At 44.8% G+C, this 21735-nt stretch overlaps 2 protein-coding genes across 2 annotated transcripts in view; one reads left to right on the top strand and one right to left on the bottom strand.

The window, feature by feature from the left end:
• Positions 1 to 21735, bottom strand: part of Dock1 (dedicator of cytokinesis 1) — a 497315-nt gene that overhangs the window by 255371 nt on the left and 220209 nt on the right. The window lies entirely within an intron of this gene.
• Insyn2a (inhibitory synaptic factor 2A) overlaps positions 1 to 21735 on the top strand; it is a 56376-nt gene that overhangs the window by 22063 nt on the left and 12578 nt on the right. Inside the window, exon 3 of the mRNA XM_021168434.2 lies at positions 17244 to 17315. Coding sequence (XP_021024093.1) covers positions 17244 to 17315 — 72 coding nt within the window. The remainder of the gene's footprint in view (positions 1 to 17243; positions 17316 to 21735) is intronic.

Here is a 21735-nt window from a genome sequence, read left to right as displayed (position 1 = left end):
TGGTTTTGCATAGGAGAAAGAGGGCCTGAGGAACACTTAGGGTCCCATATCTGAATACAGTGTTATAAATGCAACCTCATATGCTGAGCACAAAGGCTGCTACTCGCCACTGCCCTGGACACCCTGGGGACTCTTTGCTGAGCAGAGTGGCTGATAGCCACCTGTGCCTAATGAAACTCATAAACTCGAGTTAATTGCCGTTAGTTACACTTGACCATTCATTTCCCTACTCACACTGACCAGGACTTAAGAGCTTGATAGTGTCACTCAGAAGACAGAGAAAAGGTCTCCTGTCACAGAAAGCCTTCCACTCCAGTATCCCAAAGCTTGCCCAGAGTCCTAGCCAACTTAGGACTTGGCACCTTAAATCAAGGCCAAGGTCCCCTCCCTCACCTTTGAAACCTCTGCTTAGTTCTTCATCCATACAGAACAAGCCCAGGTTCTCAGTGCGGATCCACAGTGTGGTAACTTCTCATATCAGGTTCTAGAACACTCATTCGCATCTACCTTAGGGAGCTGACTGGCAAACATAACAGGGAATCAAGAAGTTTCAAAATCTAAAGTTACTTTACTTGGATGGTGGCCATTCCCACTCCAGGACCAAGATCATTAATTTAACTAATACTCAATTTTTCCACTTCCCTTGTCCATATGAGGATATCACAGAGGGAAGCAGCCTCTAGAGACAAAGCAGAAGCCGTGAGATGGAGGTTCCAAGGCGTCTCCAAAGGTTAAAGGGCCAGCCATAGCCAGTTCCACACTATGACACCTGTAATAGCTGTGGGGAAGGGTAGTATCTGCCCGTTTCCCTGGTGTAAATACTGCCTTGTGGGGCAAGTTCACCAGCTCCCAAATCCTGAGAATAAACATGCCCGCTTCTCCGATTACCCCAGCCAAACCCTGAATGATGACCCTGTGGTCCTGAGAAAAAGTTCTCAGGGTTTAAGGATTTGTATACCTCATGGAGGCTGGGGAGGATCGTGTCAGTTGCATCCCAAGTTAGAACATCAGGAGGTGCATTCTCCTCTATGCTCATTCATTTTTAGTCCATGAAAAGATTATATTTTATTTATTTCCCTCTGAGTGTGTTTGGCGGCACAAAATACAACCTGCAGCCATCACCTCTCTTTCCCCCACATGGCTCATGGAGATAGAAGTCCCACCTGGGCTTGGTGGCAGGTTCCTTTGCCCACTGAGCCATCTTGCCATCCACATATGTATCATTACATACTCACTTTCTGTGAAATGACAAATTATTAAAGAGTCCATTAAGCTAAAATATCCAAAGTTGTCCCTAGGAAATAGTCCCAAACCAATGGCTCATTGACTGTGAAAGAGGCTGATGAAGTGGGGGCCCAGTGTCAAGGCTTCTGCTTGCCTGTCTTGCCCAGTAAAGCACAGACTGGTTCTGGATAAGAAGTCACCAGTATTAAGAAGGAGCACCTAATGGAGGTGGGCCCACTGCAGCCATGACTGCATCTATGGGACATATCTTATACCCATAGTCCCATAATGCTTTCTGGGATAGAAATGAGCCTTTGGGAGTCATGGACCTTCTCTTGTGATGCCTGGACAGTGTAAGGGGAAAGTGATGATCTTTGAGCCTGACAAGTAGCCTCTACATATGGTGGACTGTACTTAATATGTCGTAATATCTTTGATGGGGTTTTTCTTTATCTAGTGGCTTTTTCTCTGTGGAGTGATATGTGCTTCACCAGACATGTGTGCCTTAAGACCCTTCCAAGTTGGTCTTACTACGAGACTCTCCCATTTATCTCATTTGCTCATAGGTGTGTCTGAAAGGCTTGTGCAGAGAAAGATCTCTTCATAGGTAACTGAGCTTCAATTGGGTCTTCATCCAAGCAGGAGTGGCAGAGACTTAAGTAAGGTTCGTAGGAAGCCCCCGTCTATAAGAGCTCACAATGGAGACAGGATATAAGGGCAGGACCTATGGACAGCATTTGAAAGGATGCCTTCTGTAAGGAAATGGTTGCGCAAAGATTTCCTCACAATCATGCTTTTGAGTCCCCCGTAAAACATTTGGGCAATTCACGCAACTCCCTCTGCTTTCTGCAGCACAGGCGGCATTTGCTCACACGGCTGGTGTGAATGCCAAGAATTACCCTGCCTATTTCAGTGTTCTCAGTATTATTCTGGTCTCTTCTCAGGAAGTGCTAGGTCACACAGGCTACCTGCATGACTGATGCTTTTGTTAAAGGTTGAGAACAGGGCAAGCGGGATATGGAATTAAAAACCCAACCAGTTCTTGAAACAGTGGAAATTCCCTGTAGCCACTCTGGGCTTCCTGAGTTGGGCAGTCACTGACCAGCTGCCTGATCACTGCCCAGGGCATTGCAGCACCAGCAGCACCCTGTGGGGAGACCGCTCCTCCTGCCTCTAAGCTAACCTATCCCAGACACTCTAAAGAAGTGGTTCTCAGGCTTCCTAATGTTGTGGTCCTTAAAATAGTTCCTCACGTTGGGCTGATCCCCAACCATAAGACTGTTTCCATTGCTACTTTATTTCTGTAATTTTACTGCTGCTATGAACTCTAATGTAAATATCAGATATGCAGAATATATCTGGTATGCAACCCCTGTAAAAGGGTCATTTGACACCCTCTCTAAAGGGTCCCGACTGATGGGTTGAGGACCATTTGATCCAGAAAATTAATATATTCGCTCCTAACAGCCCAACAATGCCTTCCAAGGCAGAGAAAACCAGAAACCCATGGGAGAAACCACATTCAAAGATGTTAACCATGAGGTCAAGATGAGCCCCGATTATAGCTTCTTCATTGACAGCCCCTCCAAGAATCTCTCTTAGGCTTAGGAAGTGAGGGGCACCCAGGGCATGCCAGGCCTTGCACCACAGATAATAATAGAAATAATAATAGGGAAGCAGACATAAAGTATGGGGCCTTTATGTCTATACTGACTCAGAAAACATGTGAGACCACAGATTAAAGGAAGACTTAAGCTAAGGTGTCTGACAGTTTATAAATTCCAGTCCCCCTGCCCCCCACCAGCCCCCCACCTTTCACTTCTCCCTCTTGCTCTGGCTACTTGTTCCAGCACCTGCTCACTCCAGCCCATAGGTTTTCTTTCTCTTTTTTTTTCTTTTTCTTTTTTTTTTTTATTTGTTTCTCATTACAGATAGTTGTGAGCTACCATGTGGTTGCTGGGATTTGAACTCATGACCTTTGGAAGAGCAGTCAGTGCTCTTAACCGCTGAATCATCTCACCAGCCCATAAATTTCAATTCCTAGGCAAGCGAACAGTTGCCTGTCAGTGAAATATCCTTCAGCCAGGTAAAAGGTGGCTTCTTGGTGGTTTGAGATTCAGTTCTCCCTATTTGGGGCACATAGTGGCTTAACTAACAATTTGTTTTACTTAAAAATTAAACACACACACACACACAAATCCAGTCATGGGAATGCCTCCAAGTTCAGGGCCTTGGTGAGGATAGCATTATCATGCTTTCAGGACTTGGGAGATTAAATAATAGAGTTAGCACACCTCATACAGTGACCTGTAGTAAAGTTTCCTGAAGTTGATTTATCATGTTAACATAAAACAATGGCAGTATCAACCATGTAAGAAAGAGTCTGTGCAGACAAACTGGTGAGAGGTGAGGACAGCAGTCCTAGGACCTGTGTCACCGGAGGACCTCAGAATCCCTTCCCATGGGGCAGAGCCAGCAATCATTGGGAGGTTCAGGGGCAGATTATCAGCTTTGGGACCCATATCCAGATGATTCTCATTCTATCTTTATCCTCAAAGCAGCCACAGGTGCTCCAAATATGAGCAGTCATGGTTATAGTGCAATGAGCATTTACACAGAGAGAGTGAGACCAGAGACTATGGGGTTGCCTATTAGATGGATAAGTGTTGGGACTACATCAGCTCAGTTGTCAGGCTAAAATTGGGTACAGGTAGTTTGTGTGTGACTATCATACAGAAGATGTGTAGTTCATTCCCACACTTGGAGGGCTTCTCCTAAGCATACCCTCAGTGGTGGATGCCAAGTTAGGCAGTGAGCACACTGAACTCAGGCCCCGCCTTTGCGGAGAACAATGACACTGCTGGCTACTACATTCAGTTTGGTTACGCATATTCTTTACCTTCCTCCAGCACGTATGACCCTCACCCAACCCCTGACGTTGAAATTGTGTGTGTGTGTAAGTGTGTAACACAAAACTGTAAATTGTATGGCAGCATCCTTATAGACATAAGAAAGGTTCCCAACTTTATGGGGAATAAAGGGCTTTTTTTTCCCCATTGATATGTTGATGCCAGATGGATAGAACTGTATACAGGCTCTTTCTCATGTCCTCATATTGACAGAACAGACATTTCAGAACCTGTGAGATGAGAAACCTGGAATTTTCTCTGACTACCCAGGCCCAAAGGGAATAAGTGCTGTGTCACAATAGTAGAAAAAAAAAATGGAGGGAGCCAGTTTACTCACTCAGGTTACAGACCAAGAGGATGGCAGGGGATTAGTATACCCACGGGATCTGTATACCCCGGTGGCAGCAGTGGCAGAGCCCTGATGCATCACAAAGCTTTTCTATTGCATCGAAGTTTCTGGCTCCCAGGTCCCTCTTCAGGAGTTTGGGCAAATCCAGGTCCAGTCAAGAGATCCCCTCCCACCCAGGCTACACACTGCCTACTGGATGAAGAGGTGCTCCTGCCAGAACCAACCCCACTGCATTAAGATCAAGGTCTCGAACCTGATTAGCTGGGAAAGGTCCCAAACAGAGGTGAGTGGGTGGAGGAGACAGTGTTTGACCGCCTCCCCCAGTGACCATGATCCCAAGAGCTACTCTTAGGGAATCTGCAAGTCCGAACAGTATCCTCCTCAGCTCGGGCAAGATGTTCCACAGGCAAGCAGGGCATTGTGAGCAGCGAGAGAGGCTGTGCTGAGCGACAAACCAGAGGCAGAAAGGTCCTTAATTCTGCCAAATGCTCTCCTGTCTCTTCAAATACTCTATTTGCAGGGGATGGAAATGTCAGCACTCCGTTTTCTAGTGTTCTTGATGAATGTGTCGTGGTGGCTCTCTGTACAGTTATTGTAACCCAAAACATTTTAAAGCAGTACAGCCAGCAGAGAGAGGTCAGCAGCCATTGTACTTACCCCACCCGCTCAGGAAATGGGCTTCGGCGGGACAGCAATGCAGAATGACCACGGCTCTGCAGTCAGCAGGTCCTGAGCACTGATATGGCCTCCTCTTGCTATTCAGCAGAGTCTCCAACCTGCTGGACCTCTGCCTCTGCCTTTGTAACTGAGACCTCTAAAATACCTTGCAGCCTGCAGACCTGCCTGCCCGGGGGACTTGAAAGACAGGTATGATGGTTCACACTTGGAATCTCAGCACTGCAGAGGCTGAGGTAGGATGACGTTGAGTTCAAGTCCAGTCTATGCTACAAGTCCAGTCTATACTCTGTTTCTGAAACACAGAAACCTATAGAAGAATCCCATACACAGAGGATGTGGACCTGCAGCCCCGGCTTTCCTGTAAAGTTAGTTTCTCTGTCAAATACCCTTGCAGGAGTAAGCCCCAGGTCAAGGCGGGTAGGCTAGAACATGTGGAATGTCTCCTCTGGCTTTGGTACATGGGTTAGATTATTCTGGAGGATGAAGAGGGGCTAAAGATTATAGACTCGAGGCACTGTCCTTCAAACTCTGCTTCTGGGGGAACCGCTGCCCTCGCTCAGAGGCACCAGGAGTTGAGATGAGTCCGGGAACTTGGACTTGTGTCCAGATCCACCTAGGTTTGGCTTTCTGACATACATTTTTCTGTCTGGAAGAAGGTTCCTTTCGGCCCTAAGAGCATGTTCTTGCAGAAACAGCTAGAAGTACTACAACTTCAGCAGCCATCTTAAAATACTCATAAGAAGTTACTGAGGAAAAAAAAAAAAAAGAAGTTACTGAGGGAAAGCCCTGACTACTGCTCAGCAGACACAGAGAACAATCTTTCCTTCCCTTCACTTGTCCTGACACCTCCCCAGTGCCTTTGCTTCCCAGGAGGCCTCAGGGGAGGGTGGCATTCTCGTAGAAGGCTTCAGGAAAACGTACTGTTTTTCTATTACAAGTCCAAAGCTTTTATTGACTTGTGATAAAGTCGTCACATTCCCACATTCGAGTGCATTTCTTAGTTTTGTGACGTTTGAGGCGGAAGTGTATGTCAGAGCCTCCCCGGCGCACGCGCTTTTATCTAACTCACAGGGTCACGGGGAGCGCCGCCTTTAACACTCACGTTTAGATAGCTCTGTAAATACTAGTTTGAAGTTCTTGGAACTTATAGGTTCTTCCCTTCTTAATATAAAAAAAAATAATAAAGCTAAATATATTTGTAGGTGTATAAAACACATTTGTCATTCTTGCTCTGGGCTTCGTGTAGGTATCATATATACCTGAAAATGGAATTTAAATAATCTTCCTGAGCAGAATGCCAAAGTAGCTTTCAAATATCTCCCCAGCCTTTCAAGTTGGCCACTGAATAGAAACCTCACCACTGAGCCACAAGGCAACTCTGAAACCCAGTTTGCAGATAAAATGAGCAATTCAAGGCATGACATGAACATTTATGAAATTTATGGATTTGTGTTCCAGAATTCAGATTAAAAAAAGGAAGAAGAAATGTGAGTTCTGGTTTTCAAATACTTTTTCAAACCTCATGCAATTTCTGCTAAGCAATGCAAAAATCTCTACACTCTACTTTCCACTGGGTCTGAGGCAAAGTCACATGGGAGGGAGGGCACCCAGGTGGAGCCCCTCAGAGCTCAGCACATCCGGTGCAGCTACTTGGGGCAACCTACAATCCACACAGCATTTCTGAGCCTTCCCAGAGCAATCTGAGGTAAATGATCTCCAGCAGAGAGCTGAGGCTTTGGTGGGCTCCAGAGGCTCTTCAAGGTCAAGGGAGAGGTCAGGAGGGAGTGTCAGAGTTCACAGGTCATTGTATGAGACTTTGCAGTTCCCTGAACCTGGGGACTCAGCAGGTCTGTACATGGAAGGAGACAAGGAGGCATTTCTCAGGCTACTGCAGCTCCAGGTTCCGCTATGATTGAAGGGACTACAGAAACTCTGCTCGTGTCTCCTTCTACCCTTGGCTCACACAAAATGAAATTCAATCTCTGGGGGAAAGAACACTTCCAGGGCGAGAGGCAGCACAGACCACCATTTCCCACACAGCATATATTCTTAGGGATTCATCTTGACCAAGAGCAATTCCCTTGGTGTGATCACTGCAGAAAAATCAAGATCATTTATCTCGAAAGTCCAGGGACCTCGGAAAGAAAGAAAGCTGAATCTCCCCCGAGGAAAAGAGCTCCCGCGATGAGCAGCGGCGACTCATGGCATACCTACCCACCAGCCAGGCTCTTACTTCCTCACACTGATTCAAATTAGAGCAATGTGTGAACAATATATCAAAACAAACTTTTCAGTGCAACATAAAAACAACAAACAGAAGCAGGTTGAACAACAATAAGGCAGAAGAATCTAATACAATATAAAGGAAACACTGAATGTATTCCAAAGCCCAGAGGGGGTCTCATTGTGGAGCTTGGCTGTCCTGGAACCTTTTCTATAGACCAAGCGGACAGAGCCACCTCCCCTTGCCTCTTGAGTGCTATCATTAAAGCTGTGTGCACCTCCCCTCTGGCTGGAGTAAAATCTTTTAGATCAACATCTCATGAGTTATACAATAGATTGTATTCCCAGATGAGTCTCAAAATGGACAACAAGGATCTTTACAAATCATTTTACCAAGATATAAAAATTTCTTAAAAGTTTTGTGTTTTACTTTGTGTATGTGAACATGCAGTACATATCATGTCTAGAAGAGAGTGTCAGATCCCCTGGAACTGGACTTAGAGATAGTCGTGAGCTGCCATATGGGAATTGAACTCAGGTCTCCTGCAAGTGCACCAAGTGTTGGTAATCACTGAGCCATCTCTCCGGCCTCAGTTAGATTTGAATCTTCAGCAAGGAGAGGTCAGGTACATTTGTTTCTCAAACAAATGCAAGATCAGCTTTGAAAAAGCACCCAAGCTTCAAGAAGCAAAAAGCCTCAGTTAAAACTGTTAACTAAGCTAATCTAAACACATCAAAAGAATCTATAAATAAAGGATAAAAGCCCTTGTGAGTATTTATCAAGACCTGCAAATGCATAGTCACACTTTCAAACTGAAACCTCCATTCATTACAACATGCTTGACTGATAGGGCTCAACTGGGAGAGAAATGGCAGCCAGAAGGGAAAGTCCATCTTAGTACCATAAACTCACATCCTAATTTTTATTCCCTTTGTGTAGCTGATACCACCAAAAAAATTCATTTTCATTAATTTTCAATAAACTATAGCTTAAGCATTAGCTCTCCTTTCGGAACACAAATTAATCAAGCCTGCCTCGGCTCGGCCCTAAAAAGCCATCTTTCTTATTATTAATAGATATTTCTAGTGCCTTCTGGGGCAAGTGGCTTGTTTGTATCATTATTGTCATTATTTCGCAACTGGGTATCTCCTCCATTGCATAAGCACATTAAAGGAAATGCAAGCTGTGTACATTTATAGTAGAAGTTCGAAGTTCACAAAGAACCTCACCAGAATGAGAGGGTCACCACCACATTTGGGGAGATGGCAGTCTAGCCACAGTTTGTGTGTCAACACTGTCGACAGAAAGCCATGGAGTTCATGAGGGTGAGTCTTATGGAGGGATACTTTTACGCAGATTGTGCCTATGCTAAATGACTGACCTTTCTCAGGCCTGTGAGGAGGGCAGCTTAGGGTGCAAGTGCTGAGCCCTTTATCTTCATAACTGGCTGTGAGGAGAAAAAGCATGACTGGCCTTTATCCCCACTTGACTGGAAAAACTTGAAAGGGGATAATGCTAATAGCCCTTAGGCAGGCATCCTTTCCCCAGCTGGAACATCACCAAACTGGCCAGTCTATTACCATTTCCAGGAGCAGAAGGGTATTTTCTGCCTAGACCCCGAAAGAATATATATGCGTATTCTCCATTTGCTGGTGCATCCATCCGTTTGTCCAGTAAGTGTTCAAAACATACCTCTTGGTCATCCACTATACTACTGACCTATGCTGCACGCTGCCAAGCTCACCAGATCCTTGCCTATATAATAGTGTCAACAGATAAGGCAAACTGTCCACTGGCCTGGAGGTAATCCTGGGTGAGGATTGGTGTGGTAAGTTTTAGCATGGGGGAAGGAAACCGATATTAACTTTTTATTAGGAAAAAGACAGGCAGAGGCTACATCCAAATTCTTCTGATCAGAGGAGGGCACGTGCTAGACATCCCTTGGACAAAGAAAGGATGGAAGTCACCATGTCGATACTGAATGCTAGAGGCCCTTGACAGAGAAAGCAAGTGGAGGGCAGACAAGAGGCAAGTAAAGAGCTCCCAACAAGCAGCTCCAGGGTGGCCCTCCAGAGCTCTTGGAAGGCACCAGACGGGCAACCGTCACCCCACTTCCAAATCATCAAGGGGGTGGGAAGGAGTACCTCAAATTGTTTTGCCAATAGTGGAGATGACTGTGATATGTCTACTTTTATTAGACACCCAGGCCCAGCAAGGGTCACACAACTGTAAAGCCTGACTCAGCTGAGAGGCAGCTACTGGGGAAAGAAACCTAGTTGGAGCATTAACTAAGAAGACCCAACAATAGATGACTCTGGAGCTGGCCATGAAAACCAACTTGATATTCATTTTAAGAAGCTTAAAACATTGGGCAAAGTGCTTGCTGCACAGAAATGAAGACATGAGGTCAAGTTCCCAGCACACACAGTGGGCACTGGCTTGCCCGTGCTAACACCAGTGCTGAAGTATACAGAAAGGGGACATCCCTCCTCCCTAGCCACTGAGCTACAGATTCAGTGAGGGACCTGTCTCAAAAAATAAGGTTGGTAGTGATGGAGGAAGACACCTCGTGTTAACCTCTGTCTGCTACACATGCACATATACATCTACCCCAAGTGCCCCCCACCCCGACGTATGTATACATCACAAAGCTTTCATCAGATGCTCCCTAAATCCTGGCATATGATAGCTTACATCTATGTAGGCTCCAATGCTTACAACAGATGTAGATGTTTCTGTGGATATATTGGGAAAGTCTAAATTCACTTTAGCAACGGAAGAGCTGATATATAAACTAGGTACACTTCCAGTACATGATCTGGCAAATTCCTAGTGAGGTTTCAGATGCAGAAACAAGCTGGGTTTGCTTCTGGGGAAGTTTCAGAACCTGTGAGGTTCCTTACAACATTCAACTCCAACGACTTTCGAAATTTAATTTCTTGCCAGTAGCAGAGGTATGGTGTACCTCTAATTAATGTCACTTTGAGACTGTTATGTGGAAAAGCCCATTAAGATGCTGACACAAACGATGGCTTAGCTATCAAGAAGGGACAGCTGGGCAGGAATGCAAAAGAAAAAGAAAAAAAAAATTGGCACCAGGTGAAAAGAAAAAAGAGAGATCAAAATTAAGAGGATAAATTAGATAAGAACATAAATTATCACAGAGAACAGAGACAGTCTTTGCATATTTGCAAGAAATGCCATCTCTTGCTGAGGGCCATACCCACAGGATTCGGACACAGCTTTTGTGTTGATTCAGTATGACAGTTCCAACACTCTGTGTAACTAGTGTTTTGAAAAACCACACTTGGAGGGTCACCCCCAAAGTTAGCATCATGCCAAATGCTTTTGTTCGGTACTAGAAATGTGACCTTGTTGAAAATTAATACACCATTTAGAAGACGGTGAATAAGCTACAAGGTCACTGCTGTCTCTTGGGCTGTGTAGAATTTGGGGGGAAGGATCCACAACACACAGCATTACAGGCAATGCCGAGAGAAACCTTTCCCCAAGTGCTGCAGGCAAAACAGACTTAATACAGAGACCGATGGAGCCACCAAGGCAGGTGAGCCAGGGAGGGTTAGGTTGAGAGCTAAAGATCTCTTTGCTTTCTCTACATTTCCTCTCTCTCTTTTATTCTGATCTGTTTGGTTTTATTGTACATGGATGGGTGTTTTGCCTGCATGTATGTACGTGCACTGTGTACAGTGACTGGTGCCTGTGGACATCAGAAGAGGGTGCTGGATCCTCCCTCTGGAACTAGAGTTGAATGGTTTGTAAGCTGCAGTATGGGAGTTAGAAACCTAACCTGGGTCCTCTCCAAGAACATCAAGTGTTCATAATCTCTGAGCCATTTCTCCAGCCCTCCTCTTCTCTTCCTCCCATTTTCCTTTCTTGTCTCTACCTTTTTCCTATTCTCACTGCCCAAACCCCCACTGCTATTTCTTTGAACAGTCAAACTGCATCTCCCATTCCTTTTGAACTCCTAGACTTTGGTGGAATGTCCCCCTTCCTCCTGCCCCATCAATCTCTGCTGCCCTGGTACCAGGAGTTCTAATCATTCTACCATGTTTGACTGCAGTAATCCCTCACAGTGCAGCCAAGGTTGTTGTCACATGTGCAAGGCCATGAGTTTGATTCTCAGTACCATGAAAGCAAAAAGGTGTTATGGAGCAAAGTATGTAGGCATCACTGTGACTACAGGAACAACAGAACTCGGTCAAAAGACGAAGTCAACATTACTGTGGACACTAGAAAGCCAACTTCCCCTTCCCAGACATGGTTTTCTATAAGATCTTAGAACTTTGTCCGACACTGCTCCTCATAAAAGCATGGGGAGAGGGTGACCTCATGATGGACGTCCCCCTCCCTGCCGCCTCCTTCCTGCTCCTCTTTTATGTACTCCTCCTTCTCTTTCCTGTCCTCTCCTACTCCTCTCTGCCCCTCCTTTCTTCCCTCTTCCTCTTCCTCCCTTTTCCTCCTCCTCCTCCTCTCCACCCCTTGCCCTTCTTCATACCTCTCCTTCTCCTTCTTCCCTGCCTCTCTTCCTCCACAGTTTATCCAGACTCTCCTCCTCCTCCTCTTCTTCTTCTTCTTCTTCCTCCTCAGTCTTTATTCCTTCTGATCTTCTACCCAAACAAATAGTGCTTGGCTTTTGCTTTATCTTGTTTTTACTCAAGAACTGTGCGTCCTGTCTCTTTTGGATCCTTCAGGCTGTCAAAGAGAGCAAGCAGCTTGGATGGGGATTAAAAGGGAGCTCCCAGCCACCCTTCCCTGACACCCCTTTACCCTTCATACCACCTAGCTTTCCCTGGTAGCTTTGGGAGATGCAGGTAGTCTCTCTCTCTCTCCCATTTCCTGGCCTATGGCATCTCTGGAGCCAGGACAGCACCTTGGTATATCTCAGCTGAGGTTGGCAGCCAGCCTTCTTCCTTCAGTATCACTATGGGATGCTATAAAAACCACTGCAGCAACTCAGCTCTGTGTCTCCCTTCTTTTGTTTCTTTCACAATGTAGCTCCGGTAAAAGGAAACATTGGAGAATCCAGCACAGGAACTATTACCAATGCTTTACCACAAATATACACTTGTACATATGAAAGGGGATACACTTGTAGAAAAACACACATTTATATTTATATATTCAGGGACTTTTACTAACAACAACTGAAGAACTGGAGCAAATTACTATCAAAGCATTCAGTAGCTAGACTAGAGAACTGAACTGAACTCAGTGAGTGCTGGCTGGCCACTACAGTGAGGTGTCCAGCTGATTCTCTGAACAGGGACACCCTGAGATGCAGGCTGTACTCTGCAGACTGCACTTACTATGCTTTTATAAATGATGTAAACCCTTGATGAGAAATAAGGTTTCATATCAGAGCAGAAATGACCGCCTAACTGGTCCCCTATGGCCTGAACTTGTCTAAATTCTGTTTACCTAGAACACCAAGTTCTTATCCAGATTCTACTGTACTCAATTATGTCTAGTTACCTGGACCTTTCCATAAAGCCCATTCTAACACAAAGATGTAGCTAAAGAGCATCATCAAAGATAAACAAGTTCTGGGTGGCTGATTTGGACTGATCTGAGTGAGACTGCTATGCTAGAGCCAAGATGAAAGGGTACACAGGGCTGAGGATGGAGATCAGTCAGTCATCCAAGCACTTGCCTTGCAAGCATGAGAGGTCAGTCACCAAAAGCCGCGTGAAAGGCAGAGTTTATCTGCATGCTCTTATAATCCCAGTGATCATGAGATGGCAAGTTAAGACAGACAAATCTCTGGGTGCTCACAAATGGCCCAGTCTACTTGTTCCAGGCAAACAAGAGGTCCTGTTCTAAACAGACAGAGAAAGGTGCCTGAGGCTTGAAACTCAGAGCTATTCCAGATGCATGCACTCTGCACAGGCATGCTTACTTATGCCCAGATAGTATGCGCTCTCTCATGAGTGAGGATGGGCAAGTAGGTAGAGAGATGGACTTTAGGCTGTTCTCTAAAGGACTCCCCTCCCGCCTGGGTGCTGTCCTTGGTGCTAGAGCCTATTTTCTCAAGTCTAATAATGTGTTATTGTTAAGGTTATAAACTTACAGGTCACTACAGTGGGACAGTTACCCTATCTTTACATAGGACAAATATGTTTGCCACTGGAGTCCAGAGGGTTCAACCTGTGTGACTAGAACTATTCAGAATTTATCCTTCCACTTCCTTGTGGCACTCACTTCTGACTGTATGAGCCAGAGTCATATTATCCAAACAATCCAATGGGACCAGGTTTTGAATCAAGAATGAACTTACAACCCAGTATAAAGTGTGGATTCCTGAATGCAGTCAGGAAGAAAACTTTACAAGGTCAGCACCTTCTCAGCCTCCCTGGTTTGTTTGTAGGCCAGTACCTTAAGCACTTACAGCTGTGAACTTCTGAATCATCAGAGATCAGGGACTTATTGCCCCGAGGACACTCTTGCTGTAGTAGTCTGAGGCTTGGCATTGCTCTTCTCAGTTACAATAGTGACACCGAGTGACAGTCCTTTCACCTCCTGATTTTATGGAAAGGAGAGAGGGAAAAGCAAGGACATTTCTGATTGGCACTTAGTGTTCGCTGCCCTCAAGTGAGTGAGTCTGCTATTTCTGTATGTGCAGCACAGACCCAATTCACATATTCCCAGTTATTAATGTGGCCTTAATATGATCAGGGAAACCAAATCCTAGAGCTTGAGAGGTCCAAGATGAATTAGCACTGAGCACAACAGAGTCTTTAGTCAAGAGTACTGTACTGAGAAGCCTCCTGGAGAACACTCCTTTGATGGATAAAATTTCAGTAGGGACAATGATTGACAAGAGCTGCTGGCAGGAACCCTGGGGTGACTTAGCCACACAGCAAAGGTCAGCATTTTACAGTTTACCACAAGCTAATCCCTCTCTGACTTGTTTGATTCTTTTAAATGACAACCACAGAAAGGATATGAAAGAAACTGTTGGAAGCATTGAGAAGGGTCTCTCTGAGAGAGGTCCTGATAGGTAATGAAGCCCACAATGTAAGTCTCCGATAGGGAAAGCTGATGGAAAATACCACTGAGAAAAACAGAAATGTAACTGGCCACCATTGGGAGACCATCCAACCCTCCCTGGTGAACTCTACCTCTTGTAAGCATTTCACAAGCACTTACCATCATCTGGATAGCCACAGCCATGCCTGACTCAGTAGGTACCTGCTAACTGGTGGGGATGAAGGTGTGTGCTTTTTACAAGTGATTAGCATAGTCAGCTCAGGAGAGCTTAGGAAAGGACAGTGTCTTGCTAAAGCCTCCCACCATCCTGACAGAGGGTCCTCTTGTGACTCTCTGGTGCCTAAAGCCTTTGTCCTGTCATCTTTTGATTCACCGACTATATCCCAAGCTGCCAATTACATGTAGTGAAAAACACAGGTCCCTGAGTAGAGGCAAGGCAGCACAGAGCATCAGAAGCCTGGGGTCTAAGAATAATGAGATCCTGGTCCTGGAGTGTGGCTAGATCCTGTCCATAAAATGAGAGGAGAATAATTAATTGGAAGACTCCTGGCACTAGTACGAGTGAGACTCTTGAGGCTTGGAGGTGACTGAGCAGAGATGAGAAGTGATGCTCATCAGGTGTGGTAGAGGTTGTAGTGATCTATGGCAGGAAGATTCTAGAAGCTTGAAGTGTACCAATGATGGTCTCAAACAATGGTTTTGGGACCACAGAAGCCTTCTCTAAGAACCTGGAGTTTGGATGTGACTAACACAAAAGGCTCACTGGTTGGTGTACTACCTGTCTATTGCTCATACCCATTAGGATAGCAGCACTTCTGGGAAACCCAGCCTAGCAGATTGAGAGGACATCAGAATGGACAGACATTGTTAGGATGTCAAAGCACAGATGTGGGCTCAAGTACAGCTTCTCGCTGTATGGGGGCTATGGTCAAGGACAAGCTGGGGGCCAAGCTCAAATGAGGATACTGAAAACAGAGTGGTTCTGTGTATACTCAGGAGGATGGAGAAGGGCACTGTACATACCCAGGAGGATGGAGGGGCTCTGGCTAAGATGGAACAAGGAGACAGGTATATCCTTGGGGTTTACCACTCAGGAAAAAGAGCTAAAACCAGGAAATAGTCATACATGAGGAAGAGCCAAGGCAGCATATGAGGCCCAGGTGGGAAGGCTGGATATGGGTATCCAAAGGTACCTAGTATAGCAGAGAGACAATCTGAACACAGTGATATTGTGATTCTAACTCTCTTTCAATGCAACTCGTCACAGGAAATGTTTGGCAACACTTGGGAGCAGAATATGGTCACTTGATTAACAAATAAACTCCACCAAACTCAAATAAACTGAACTGATCTCAAAGTCATGCCTGTATTTACCGAGTCCACAGAGACAACGTCAGCACTGAGCGGCCAATGCTTCTGTCAGATGTTTACAGAACACAAAATATAAATGAGGAAACAAATGTTATTTTCAATTTGAAACTCACAATGCATACACACACAGTGTACACAGCAGAAAAAGGTGACACAAACAGAGGCTGGTGTTGACACAGCCAGTGTACACATGGTTGCCTTGCTGGGAGATGCTATCCATGCAAATCTGTCCCTGAGGTGGTCAGAAATCAGTCCAGATGGTGAAGCTTCTCTCACCATCAACCGGACAGATTCAGTTGTTCATGTTTGACCCCTGGTGCAAATGATATTTAGAATAAAGTATGCATGTGTCTTAGAATGACCAGAAAGTCCAACTAAGGTAGTTGGGAAGGAGCATAAAGCACCACATAAAACAATTTGGGAGGTTGAATGGTTGGAGCTATGTATTCTAGGCTACCCTGACCTGGTTAAGAAAATGAAGAGCCTCCCCATCAAAGCAAAGCATGTTTCAATATAATACTACAGAAAAATACAGTTTAGTTACTTTATTATGAGAGTCAGAAAATATCTCTCTCTCTCTCTCTCTCTCTCTCTCTCTCTCTCTCTCTCACACACACACACACACACACACACACACCACACACACACCCCTACCCCTAAAAAACATGATGCTTGGTCTCTATAGAGTGAGCTGAGGTCTGCCATGTTCTGTCCTTACTAGGTCATTACTTTCAGGCAACACAGCCAGAGAACGCATCAGACATCTTGACAATGGGAAAGATACATTCACAGACAACAGCAGCTGTTTTCTCTACAGATCCTCGGAGGAAATAGTCTAGGATTTATAGACCAAAAACAAACCCAAGGAAATTATATGCATATTAATTTATGTATAAGATCACAATATTTATGGTCAGAATGAAACCTTTGGAGACATTCATTGTTTAATCATGTTATAGACTGCACTCTTTGGATACTTCTTCAAGCATTAACAATGTAAAATCCATCCTGGACATGCTAGACAAATGTAGGATGGGGTTAGGATTTGACCCAGAGTCCATGCATGTCAACCCCTGCTCGAGCAGAACAGGAAGAAGGTCATAAAACCAGGCAATTGTCAGCCTCTAAACCCATGGTTTTCTCCTGGAAGATTTTTTTTTAAATACAATAAACATAAAGTTACTTTGAAACATTCCACTCCCCGTGCTTATAACGCAATCAGATTACACACTTCATCCAGGAGCGTATGTTCACATTCTAAATTTAATTTCAGTGACATCTTGGCTGTAGACGTGTACTGGCTGGTACCATAAAGGCAGAGACAGAAGCAGAGTGGTAAACACACAGGCGTCATTTCCTCTGATCACAAGCATCTCATATCGGGAAGGCGTCTGAATTGAGACTTCTGCTCTGTGAGGCCAGCGACTGACCCCCCACCCTCAGCCACCGATTGTAACACTCTCCTGTTCTTATCTTGTAGGCTTTCATATCGGACGGGGCAAGACACAGCTAATTGTGACACGTGCAGGAACAGTGCATGTATTATCTATAGGTATGTTAACATTCTCTTCCCACTTTGTTATTCTGAGTGACAAATGCTGTTTACCCACAATTGCAATTGCAAGAATCATTGGGGGCCATGCTGGGAAGAGTCCATCAGACCAAAAAAAAAAAAAATTCCTTCTTTGACCATAATTCTAGGTTCTGTCTAAACAGCCATCCTTCCATCCAACTCCCAACCCTCAACCCCAGGTATACAAATCCAGGATGAAGGAGAGCATACACACGTTTATCTTGTAAATGCACCTTTGTGGTCTCAGAAACAAGTATCATTTTGATGGCTTGCTCCCTTGGAATCTATAGTCTTGACTACAGAACTGCGGTCGGGCAAAACAGTAAAACATAAGTCCTTTGGATGGTATAGATCAAAGGCCTGAGTCCACACTGTATGGGATAGGTCCAGCTCTGGACACAGCATGTACAGGTATTTTTCAGGGAACTTACAAGGTCCATGGTCTTATGACATGATCCTCTCTCAGGAAACTACAACTGTTTGCCATGTGGTTTTGGTTATGATTTAAACATTGTAATAATTGACACCCACTAGAATAGATCAGAAATCTTCAATAGGTAAAAGTTATATTTAGGTCCTTGACAGTAATTTTAAGATTTTAAGGCATGGTCAAAACTAATTGGGGGGGGGGGGGTTCATGAAAGTTTTACAAATTGTGGCCACAGTGACAGGTGTTATGGTTTAGTTCATTTTAAATATGATTTAAGTCAAGAGCCAAGAGGGTTCTCATGCCTTGGCTGGTGTGAACTGTGCGGCAGTGGCAAGCGTAGATATCTCTGGGATACACTGATGTCAGTTCTAATGGTGTAGCCCTTATGGTGGCAATTCTGGCTTCCTGAGTGCATAGTAGGGTTCTCCATAGTGGTTGTGGTTATGCACATGCCTACCAACAGCATCTCCACAGAGGTGTGAGCATGCATATTCCCACCAACAGCATCTCCACAGAGGTGTGAGCATGCATATTCCCACCAACAGCATCTCCACAGAGGTGTGACCGACCATGCACATTCCCACCAAAAGCACCACCCCAGTGATCATGGTTGCACACAGCCTTTTCCTATATCCTGGTCAACATTTAACAATAGTATTGTCTTTATGAATTGAGGCAATGTCTCATTGGGGTTTTGATTTGTATCTACTGATGGTTATCATTTTATCTTACACTAATGGTTATCTGTGTATCTTCTTTTAGAAAAAAAATTTCAGTAAGAAATAAAATTATCAAAAAAGTTAGTAGTAACTTAGTAGCTAAATATGCCTAAAAATCTAGAGAGGGTCCTCCTTGCTCCCCTGTTTAAAAAAAAAAAAAGTGAACCAAACATCACTAGCACTGTATAAAAAGGTCAAACCTGGACAGTGTGGAAAGGCTTCAGGCCACTTGGGCTCATACCCATCAAGTCCGTGCTGACAAGCAACATAGATATGGCTGTAACCCAAGCTGAGCATCCCAGATAGGGCCCCGGTTCTCTAAAAGTGGAGCTGGGTCCTGTGGAAATTTTGTGAGGGAGCTAGCAGAAGAAACCACAGCTAGACATAGACTCTGAATGACCCCAGTGATACTGACTCCCACAGGATGGTGAGTACAGTCTGAAGGGATCCACTGGTCACAGCTAGGTGTGCATAATGGGCATCTGATGAGGAGGCAGACAGACACCAGGGATGCCACTGATGTCCTGTAATGCATAGAAAAGCCCATGAGAATAAAGTCACTGGGTCCATAGCATCAGTAGAGGTGGGGTGAAGAAGGCCAACATGTTGCAAACATCCTATGCCATGGTTCTATAGGAGGCATAAGTTAAAGCCTAAGGCATGGGCAATAGGGAAGGAGCCAGGACGCCCCAGGCAACCACAGCCAGGGCACAAAGCTCTTGATTGTTCTTGGTTGCTGTCCATGTGAAGGTAAAACATCAAGCACCACACAAAGGCTTCTCGGTCTAGAACTCCTTGTTCCAACTCAGAGGGAGCAGCTCCCGGAGGAGCACACCGAGTAGGTAGGACGTTGGCACAACATGAACACTGTGGATAAGAGCTTTAAATCAACAGTGAGGGGGCTTTAGTCGGGACATTCCAGTTTTAACGAATGACATGAATACAGTTAGAGCCTGCAAGTATATTAGGCAATTCCTCCCCGGGGAGTAACACACTTCTAGGGCCAGAGTTCATCCAGTCATCTAATGTGAGAAGTCTGAAATGGAAAAGATTTCTGGAGAAAGTTCATGGGGTGAGCATGTTCAGGCTAAAACTATTTAACATTTTGTGGGTGACTGGAAAAAGAATTTATTAGCACACGGTCCAAGGTAACTGAAAATAATTTAAATAAATTTAGCTCTAAATCCAGGGGTAACTTGTATAAAAAGTGATATTAAAGGTGATTTTAATGAGTCGGAGAAGGATAAGAATTTGTCTTTGGGGGAAATTAGCCTAGAGTATTGAATTGGCTCAACCAGTATTCGACATTAACCAAAGGTTTCTCATGGAAAACACCAGTAAGTGTCCAGACATTAGAAGATGAGAGTCCTCCTCATCTTCTGAGGAAGACTTGTGAAGAAGAAAGTCCGAGTCCTGATGATCCCCCTCAACTCCTGGAGACCTTTGCATTAACCACAGGATTTGGCAGGATGCATTTTCACAAACAGGATAGAGAAGAGGCTTTTTAGCCTCACAGACTCCATCAGACCCTGAACCAATGCCAAAGCATTAGCAGAGGATGGGGTGGGAGGAAGAGTGGAGTTTTTCCTTTCTTCCAGAAAAATAGTGGAAAATTATACCGTTCAGAGTAATATGAAACAAAGACACATTTCAACTCCACAGACTCTGTGTTGCACACTGAAGCTACTCTGGCTTAGGGAGCAAGTTGTAGAACATCCTGCATGTTAACTCCAGGCCAGCTCACGCTTCCACCGTCCCGTAAGTCTGAGTCTCGCAAGTCTTCATCGCATGCTCAGTAAGGCATGGAAGGTCCTATCAGGTAGAACAGACAACGCTCAGCCAACTCGCACCTTGATGTTGCTGTCGTCCTTTGTTCGGTTTGGCTTTTGAGACAGGGTCTCACTCTCTAGCCCTGGCTGTCCTGGAACTCATGATGGACTAGGCTGACCTTGAACTAACCGGTATCCAGGTGCTTCTGCTTCCTAAATGCTGAGATTAAGGGTGTGTGCCGCTACACCCAGCGCCTGTGGACCTTTACTAGAGATAAAACGCAAAAGTGACTCTCACAATGTCTGAAATGCCACAAGAGTTTCTTGAGGTTCACAGGAATAGACCTTAAAGCCAAGGAAAATGTAAACATTTTTGTTAACTGAAAACCCTCTGCCTTGGGAGAAACCTTGGCAACTCTTATATACCTGGTATAAGTATGTCATCTCAATTTAAATTATAAGCATTGAAAGCTCACACCTGTATGATTTAAGGTGTGGTCAGTCTTTTGCAGTAAGACCTGAGCATTTTCTCTAAACGTAGATATCTCCAAAAAGAGTTTCAAGTTACCTTCCAGGAGTCATGGCTGCTTTTCTGTATTGAAAATGGAGCCATGCCATGCAACTGAACCAGACTACAGAGCAGCCTGGCTGTATCCTGGAGCTGCCCCTATTCTTTTTGGGCATTTAATGTGACGGTGCCCCTCTTTCCAAACACAAGAATAACTTACTGGATGTTAAAATATTCAAATCACATCATATCGACGATGGACATAAAGAGCATAAACAAGTCAAGGAACAAGTAAATAAAAACATATTTTTTGGCAAGCATTTTGTTGCAGAACAACTAAAGGTCTGAGTCAAAAAGGAAGAGAGGGAAGGCTGTTGGTCCACTCAATAGCGGAGGCCTTGGGTAGGTACTGGCAGCATCACCCAAGGAAGGACAATGATGGCTAATGCGATGCAGCAGCTCAGGGTCCCATCTGAGTACCAAAACCCGATGCACATGGGAGATAGAAATGATGGTCTCTATGACAACAATCTGAGCAAAGGGTAAAAGCTTAACTCAAGGTCAGAGTCTTTGCAACCTCTGATTATTTACTAAGGAGAAAGGACCGTAGTCTTAAGTTGAGGACCTATATCCCTGTATCATAATTTGAGCCTCTCCTCTGCTAGAAGCATGTGTGGGATTGGGAAAGATTGAAGCAGGTTCCAAATTGGGAGATTTTTAAAATGCCACATGTCTGTGGTTATCTTAGAAGCTGAAGGACACAGGGGTCCATGAAAGCTGCCAATGTCCCCAAATTGCAATTTGTCATACCTGCTTGTTGGCAGACAGAGAGCCCTGTAGGACAATGAACTTGACCCCATCTGTCTCACATTTAAACACTGGAAACCCAGCTGTCTTCTCCACAAAGCAGAAAAATCCCTGTGCTTCTAGGAGCAGTTGGCTTAGGGAGGCAGGAAGGGCATTGTGTTCAAGA

Source organism: Mus caroli, chromosome 7 (assembly GCF_900094665.2).
Source record: "Mus caroli chromosome 7, CAROLI_EIJ_v1.1, whole genome shotgun sequence".
In the NCBI taxonomy this organism is placed as follows: Eukaryota; Metazoa; Chordata; class Mammalia; order Rodentia; family Muridae; genus Mus; species Mus caroli.
Note: the sequence above shows the minus strand (reverse complement) of the source record. Positions and strands in the feature narration are given on the sequence as shown.